This window comes from Opisthocomus hoazin, chromosome 6 (assembly GCF_030867145.1).
Source record: "Opisthocomus hoazin isolate bOpiHoa1 chromosome 6, bOpiHoa1.hap1, whole genome shotgun sequence".
Classification (NCBI taxonomy): Eukaryota; Metazoa; Chordata; class Aves; order Opisthocomiformes; family Opisthocomidae; genus Opisthocomus; species Opisthocomus hoazin.
The window spans coordinates 23,077,212-23,085,305 of NC_134419.1; the positions used below are offsets into that span (position 1 = coordinate 23,077,212).

General features: G+C 36.1%; 1 protein-coding gene across 3 annotated transcripts in view; it reads left to right on the forward strand.

The window, feature by feature from the left end:
- VAV3 (vav guanine nucleotide exchange factor 3) overlaps nt 1–7,482 on the forward strand; it is a 203,619-nt gene extending 196,137 nt beyond the window's left edge. For all 3 annotated transcript variants that reach the window (XM_075422241.1, XM_075422242.1, XM_075422243.1), the window contains 2 exons: nt 2,506–2,657; nt 4,417–7,482. In XM_075422241.1, coding sequence (XP_075278356.1) covers nt 2,506–2,657; nt 4,417–4,458 — 194 coding nt within the window. In that variant the 3' untranslated portion in view covers nt 4,459–7,482. The remainder of the gene's footprint in view (nt 1–2,505; nt 2,658–4,416) is intronic.
- The last annotated feature ends 612 nt before the right edge of the window (nt 7,483–8,094 follow it).

Here is an 8,094-nt window from a genome sequence, read left to right on the forward strand (position 1 = left end):
CACCATTATTTTCCTGTATTTCATCACTCATCTGGCTTCCTTTTGTATATTTCCTATCACGAGCATCACTTTTATTGAAAATATGGATGTTGGATTCTAAATTAGTCTAAATTCTGCTAGTTTCTGCCTCCAGACTTTTGGAGGTATATGGTTTTGATTTCTCTTGCTTCTTTCTCCTTTTCCTCTCTGGCTTCACAACTTGAAAAAGAGTTAAAGTCCTCCTTTCCCCCAGATCTGCCCATTTCTTCCCATCGTAATTTTCCTCAGTATTTTCCCTCTTTATTATTTTTCCATGCTTTTCTTCCCTCCTTAGTTATTTTTTTCCATGTTTTCCTAAATTTGTTCATCTTTGCCTCGTGTAATCTTCTTCCTTGCCCCTTTATCTCCTTTCTAGAATCTGAAGTGATACCTTGCTCCCCAGAATCACTCCTTCCATCCTGCGATGCTTCCCCAAATCTGCCAGTGATACTGCTGCACACCTATAAATGGTTACTGACCTTACAATCAATAACTTCTCTTTTTGTTTTTGTTTTTTTTTCTCTAAAACAATTGCTGCCCATGATGTGCTCTTTCCCTGTAAAATTGATTACTGAAATGCTGTTAAGTTATAGAACATAACATTTATGTAAGGATCTAAACAAATAGCATCTACATCTGACTTGCTTAGAGGGGGGAAAAGTCTGTTTGAACTTTAATATACTTAGTATATCACCTAGATTTTTACAGCATCTTCATATTGTAAATATAAGCAATAAATTGAGATGCTGATTCTCTCTTATATGGCATCCTGTACATCCTTATCAAGTATCTGATAAGCATACTCTACATAAGCAGTCTGAAATGTTGGACTAAACTTTAATGGCATGATATAAAAGAGAGCATAATCTGTTGCCAGGTTTTTAGGCATTCCGGTTTTGTGATATGTCTAATAATACTCTAAACATAGTATTCGTTGTTACTTTAAAACAAATTGTTTGTATTGTCTCCATAAGCCAAAAATATTGAAGTATGTAATAATTTTTAATATATTTAACACTATTACACAAAACCCTCTGTTTCTGTGAAATGTCCCTAGTGGGGTCAGAAGAAATCTTAAATACAAGCAGAGCTGAAACTGTCAAGGTTTTCAGGCTCATTTGCCATGTTTTGTGTTTCTGATTTAATGAAAGGCAACTAGCTATTAACTTTTGGTATTAACATTGTTGAAGGCATTGCTAAAACTAGAATATTAATGGTATTTCCTAAGGACCACTGGGAATTTCTAAGAAAATGGAAAGGGTTCTGAGAAAAAAGGTGTTTATATGTACATCATAAGTTATCTATCATGATCATATGAGGAATTCTTCTGAAATCTTCTCAGTAGGAAGCTTGCTTGTGCTTGTAAATTCCTATCTACAGTGACTTACATAGGAAAACAATGGCAACAGAAAATGGTATTAATGGTGGTGGGCGGGGAAGCTTTGGCCAAATAATTCAACTACAAAATGCAATAGAGTAGTAGATGTTTTTTCTAAACTGCTCAGTCCAAAGTCCTTTATCTCTTAGGTTCCATGCCCACTTTCCTTTCACTGGAAGAGTCAAGGGTTTCTTTTGCAAGTTTGGACTTTCTACATCAGGGTTAAAAACATAATTTCCTGTAAAATTATTTGGGAGACGGGGGCTGGTTTTTGAAATCAAGCTTTTTTCCACATTTGTTATTTAAAAATATTTAATACCTTTTTATTGCTTAAAATGGCTTTACGTTGGCAAAATGTGTACATACTAATGTAGCTTAAAATTTTTAAGTATTAATTTCACTGAAACTTAGGAAAAAATTTGTAAGGATTTTTTTTCTTCATGAGAAGTATTGTAGAACAAATTCTTTGGTGATTTACAGAATAAACTCCTGAAAACAGTAGATTTACGTCAGCCAGTGTTCACGCACATTGTAACAAATGATCCATACAGATTTCCTGTGGAAACTCTTTACTGTTTTGCTCATGCTGATGTTAGCTTCCGATTTTAAGTGTATTAATATTTAACTTGGGAGTTGTTTTTGAAAGAACAGCAGCTTATTCTGTTTGCTTTGCTTCATTAGAGGTACAAATTTAAATCAACTGTAAATGCTAATAATTCTTTTGGAAAGAAACTAGTGACCTGTAAAATACATTGATGCACGTAACTGGCAGCAAGTTTTATTGTGAAGTACAAAAATACATAATTGCAAATGTATTTAGCAAGTTTGGGGTGGGGAATATTTTATTGCGGTTCATCTAGTTTGACTTCTTTCTAAAAATAAAAAGAACTATTAAAAAAATCACATAAAATCCCTTCAACTTTTACACCATTCACCTATGTTTAAACCTTCTTGATCTGTGTAGTGGAGATGCTTTCATATTTGCATAAAGTTAATGCCAGTGTATGCTGTTGTGAAATCATTGTTTTATGTTTTATAGTATTGCTATTTACATTATTTTAGTAGCCTTTAACAAGCTCATATAATAATCAACATCTGTTTCATTTCAGTGCTAAGCCCGAAAGTGATAGGCATTGCCATAGCCAGGTATGACTTCTGTGCAAGAGACATGAGAGAACTGTCCTTGTTGAAAGGGGATGTCGTAAAAATTTATACAAAGATGAGTGCGAATGGCTGGTGGAGAGGTGAAGTCAATGGAAGGGTAAGGGAGTTTTGGTGTTTGTGGGTTTTTTGTTTTTTTTGGTTGTTTTCCCCCTATCCCCCCTTGGCCTCATTTCTGCCTTCACTGACAGTGATTCTGGAAAGAAAAAATAAAGTATGTTCCTGCATCATAAACCTTCTTTGTATATTTAAATTCACAAGTTATAACATGTTCTCATCTCTGTTCCATGGGAACCAGCAGAACTCTTGCCAGAGCTTTCCTAGCATCTAAAATTAATTGGTTATTTAAAGTGACCTACCAGGCTGAATATATAGGCAGATTATATGGTTGGAAAATAACCAGGATTAATAGTACAGCTACAGTTGAATGTTCTTAAGCTGTATTGTAAACATGTATTTGGGGTCAAAAGCTCGGGTTCGTGGTGCTGTGAAAGTCTGTTTAGCAGTTCAACAGAATGATTTCCACACCTTTCTGCAAGACTACAATACAATGAAATCAGACACCATTTTTTATAGGAGGCTGCTTCTTTGATCTCTAAAAAAGTGGCTTATATGGAGTGGCATATTTAGCAGGCATTTTTACAAAGTCACTTTACACTGCCCTCTGAGACTTGCTTGGAAGTAAAGTTGCAGTTTTGATCTATAAAGGCTGTATTTTTTCAATCTTGGTGTACTGCTCTTTAGTGCAGATTAGTCAGAAGTGTTTTAAGGCTGCTGTTTCCATGCCTAAAGAGCTGAGATGCAGGATCAAGGAATGCAAGGTGGAAGAAAGTAGGTTGGCTGGAAGCTGGAAATGAAAGGTATGGTTGAAGCAGATGTCCATATTTACTGCTTTATGCAATTTGGAGAACTTTTTTATGTACACAAGCCTGGTTACAGCCTTCAAGTGAAATGATCAATTAGAAAAGAAATAGGGAAGCACAAGAAATAGCAGCCATCCTACATACATTTTACATCTGAAGAAAACTGAGCGTCTCATTCTAATGCAGCTATCCATATCCTAAAAGACACCCAGTTATATACTAACATTCTTTCTGATAGCTGTCACAGCCTGCACTAGAGATCATAAGCTCACCTCTGGAGATATTTTGCAAGGTAGTCTAAAACAAAGTTTATGCAGTTACTCCTTTCAGTCATGCTCTAGGTTTGGTTTTGAGGTCTTTCACAAGTGTTAAATTGACTAAGGTGTAAAGAAGTCAGTGAAAAACCTAAAGCGAATAGGTAAGACAATAAGAAATACATGACATTGCTTCCCTGTGTGTCTTATATAATCCTTATTTGACACATCATTAATTTCAGAATGGAGATTATAACATATTAAGTGTAAAGCACTGGACTCTGCTTTCCAGTTCTGTCTTATTTAAAACTCCTGTTGGTGGCAATGGAATTTAACTCCATGTAATGCAATCAAATCAGTTACTATTTCATTTGTAAGAGGATTCCGTGGACCTAACTGAAGCCCATTAAATATTTAACTGATTGTTCAAAAAACAGCAGCATCCTGCCTGCAGTAAAACTACTGCTGCTCTTGGCATTTCTAGACTTTTTTCTGAATGCTTAGACTTCCAATTTGGGCAAAAGAGTCTTTTTGGGGGTATGGGAAGGATTTAGTCCCCAGGTCATCATATCTGCAAGTTATTCTTTCATTTAGGGTGTTACTCTAACTGTGGCAGGTCAGTCAAGTTTATCTTTGTAATCTTATATTTACCGAACAGACCCATCCTTGTTTTGCCTAGTTCTGCCATCTTAAAAAAATGTGCATCTCATGTATGATTTTGTTCTGCTTTTCCCCTTTGTAGGTGGGCTGGTTTCCATCAACTTACGTTGAAGAGGACGAATGAATTAGAAACTTTACTCTGCTGACAAGCAGTTTCAGGGATTGTAAAAGTTTAATATCTTCAAAGTGTTATTGGTCTTGTTAAGTATCTAAACAGCAGCATTTTTGTCTGTTTGAACCTTCCAGTCTTAATGTTGCATTTTATAAAGAAGCTTGTGCTGACAGATTATTATCTTGTGCAAGAAACAACCTGTTGGTTTGCCATCACTGGAGATCAGTACAAAGTCCAACTCTCACCTTCCTAGAAGATCTCTGGAAAACAAATTTCTTTATGCTCCTTTTCATTTTGCCCTGTACTACACCATGAATACTAGCTATGGCTGAATACTTAATAAGTCTCTCTTCTTCTAGCTGATATCTGTGATGATACAAGGAGATGAAGGCTTATTATTCCTTATCCCTATATGCAGAAAACAGAGTTCAGTCATTCCAGTGGGCATAGTCTGTAGAATTGTCTTGAAACATCCAACTACTTAGAACCTTACAAAGTTTTACACTCACAAAAGCATTCTGAAGGAAATATGAATGTAGTAAACATGAGTAGCATTCATGCATATATAGTTAGCTAACTGACTGCTTTGAGGTCCTGTCTAAATCTTCTAACAATTTGTTTAAAGACAACATTTTTAAAAGGTGTAGTGATGTGGTATTGCTTGAAAAAGTGTCCACAAAGTGGAATTTTGGGATCCTTTCTTTGTCATCCCGAGTCTTTTTGTGTGACGTTTTTTCATTTAATCAGCTGACTATAAAAGTACAACGGAGGATAGTCATGAAAAGATGAGTTTTAAAATTTTCAGCATTAAGATTACATAAATATTGTAGACCTATTCTGTAGGAGAATATAGTAATGCAAAATGATGTCACTTCTCAAGATCAAAACTGTTTGTCTTAACCTCTTGATTGATTCAGGTGAACTTTGATGCTTCCAACTCTGAGCTATCTTCCTAGTTAGACAGGAGTTTCTATCACCTTTTGGGCTTTCATAAGGTAATTCAAAGAGAAATTGCAGACAACTTTGCCCTTTCATCTTTTGTTCCCTCGGACATTAATGGCAATTCAGTGAGTGAGTGGTCTTGTTGCAGTATTACGGACATCCCCAAGGAAAAATGTGTCTAGGTTAGCAAGCTTGAAACATCAGGCCTTGTAAACTGATGTCCATCCCTTGGTGAGGCAGTGTTGTAGTATATTTATGGAGGGTCAGAAGTGCTGTAGTTACAAGGTAAAATAAATGTGGGTGATGTGCAGTTTTGAATAGTTAGATAATGTCTAACCTGGCTTGTAAACTTCTAGGAAAAGAAAGCTCTTAAATGCATTTTCTTTCTAGGGTAACGTTGACCAATCAAGTAGGTTAATTCATCCTGTCCCACATCCTCTCTTTTGCTTTTCCCGGTCCTTTTTTCACATAGGCATCTTGCAATTAGTGTGCATAGACACTGCACGATTTAACAGTGCAGTTTTTCCCACTCTACAAGTGACATATATCCACTGTTTGTCCACAGAGCAGAATCTACTAGTACATACTTCAGATTCTTTTTGGCTGTCCCCAGTGTTCTTTGCTGCTTTTTAGCTTCTTTCAGGCCATCAGGAAGAACTGAGCACAGCACAGAGGATTCACAGTAATTCCCTTCGTCTCTGCAACCACCTTACCCATCTGCTACACCTAGCATACACTGCTGTGTGACTGGGTGAAAGAGAGGATCTTCTAGTTCGAAATCCTGCACATGTGAGATTCAGCCTTGCAGATGAAACTCTGCTGATGCTCTAACTTTTCAAGGGTTTACCTCAATTACGTAATCTGTGATTGTGTTGAGTATATTACTTGATGGAACAATTGGGAGCATTTGTAAATATGTAGATGATGCATAAAACATATTTTGTAAATGATGTGTACAGCAGTGTAGACTAGGGTATACAGTCTTTGATCATGTTTTGCCATGCTGTTTTGTTGTCTGTTGTGAGCGTGAGCCTATATTCCTTAAGTAGATAAAGCTGATTCTTTCACAGTTTTGCCTGCTCAAGGGGTAGAGAAATAGGCTCTAGGCCTTTGAAGAGTTTAGTGCTTTGCTGTCATACAGTTCTGATAAGAGGGAGCTTAATTCAATGTGAGTTCAGAAATACATCAGTCATTTTCAGCAGCTTGGTTTCAGTATCACTTTGAGTAGTCTCTCCTCCTACAGTTGCTGTAAATCTTTTAAGCAATTCCTGAGTCCAGTAATCAGCCTTTGAGAAGAATGAAAGCCATAGCTAAACTTAGTTTTGTGACATAAATCTACTTGTCGTTGTCTGATTAATGCTGTGTATCAATTGAGTTAACGCTGCATCTTAAACTATATTTTGAGTACCAAAGACTCCCTAAATATTCTGGAGTGTCTCTTTCATGTGCTGCTTTTGCCTGTATGGAGGTTTTGTTGTCATGCAATAATGGAGCTACAGTGCTTTAATTTGTACTATTTTGTAAATATGTTAAATACAATAAACTGGTTAATTTTTTGTTTAATGGTATGTGTCAAAATGCATAGCTGGCTAGTATGAAGATTGTGCTTTATTTGTCTATCCACCTTCCCATTGTGAGCAGAAGTTGGTAACATTCTGTTTTGGTTTCCCAGATTTGTATAATTCTTGTTTAGCTGTAAAACTGAGTTGTCAATGGAAATGCGATAGTATAGCTTTCCTTGAGACTTTTTGTTGTTGGGATGCTTTGCCTTCTGCCACATCCAGGAAGGTGGTGGGGGTTTTTGTTTAGCTTTTTAGCTATAGAGAACATTGTGGAATCAGTCATATACTATTGATTTTTGTCCCTCAGAGATGACACTTGTAGTATTTTGATTGAAAAAAAAGTCGTTCTGAAAAAGTTTCCTTTTATGTGTCATGTTTCATAGCAATGTCCTTTCTCTTCCACCTTCTGCTTTCTCCCTCTGTCATGTGAATTAACGTATAAACTCAGGTTGAATTGAGCTCAAATCTGAAAATATAGTCTGTGTCCAATTTCATGGGCTGCTTGGTAACCTTTTAATGATGTAACCCATTCATGCACTTTTACAATAAAACATTAATTATTAATATGCTTATAGAAATATTTCTGGACAGGTGAATTGTCAGCAAGGTCGGTGATGATACAATTGCAGTGTTGTTTCATTGTGTCCCTTCTGTTTTTCAGTAACAGAGATTTTCTTGTGGAACTGCCCTTCTAACAGATAATTATTAAACTTAATGAGGCATTTACTCATCTCTGCAGATGTAAGGCATAGTTTTCCTGTCTCCTATGAACATATTGCATAACTAAGTATCACACCTAACACAAGATGCAAAAATGTTTCTTAGTTAAATTCTCTTGTTAACAATCTCACATTCAGTCACAGACATTCTTCTTCCCCTTATATGCAAGATGTGTGTGATGGTTGAGAAATTGAGAAAGCACTGTAATTAGGGCGTAAGAACCACTTATGATTACGTTCTGAATAATTTTTTCAGTTGTAAGGCTTGGGAGCTTATTTAAAAATCTCATCTTGAAAAAAATCTAACTTGAACAATGAAAATTATGCCAAACAGGATACCTTTCTCCTTTGCCTCACAGGCAAACTCTAGATGTTCTGTGAAGGAAGAGAAAACATCGATTCTCACGGTTTTAGCAGTTCATTAA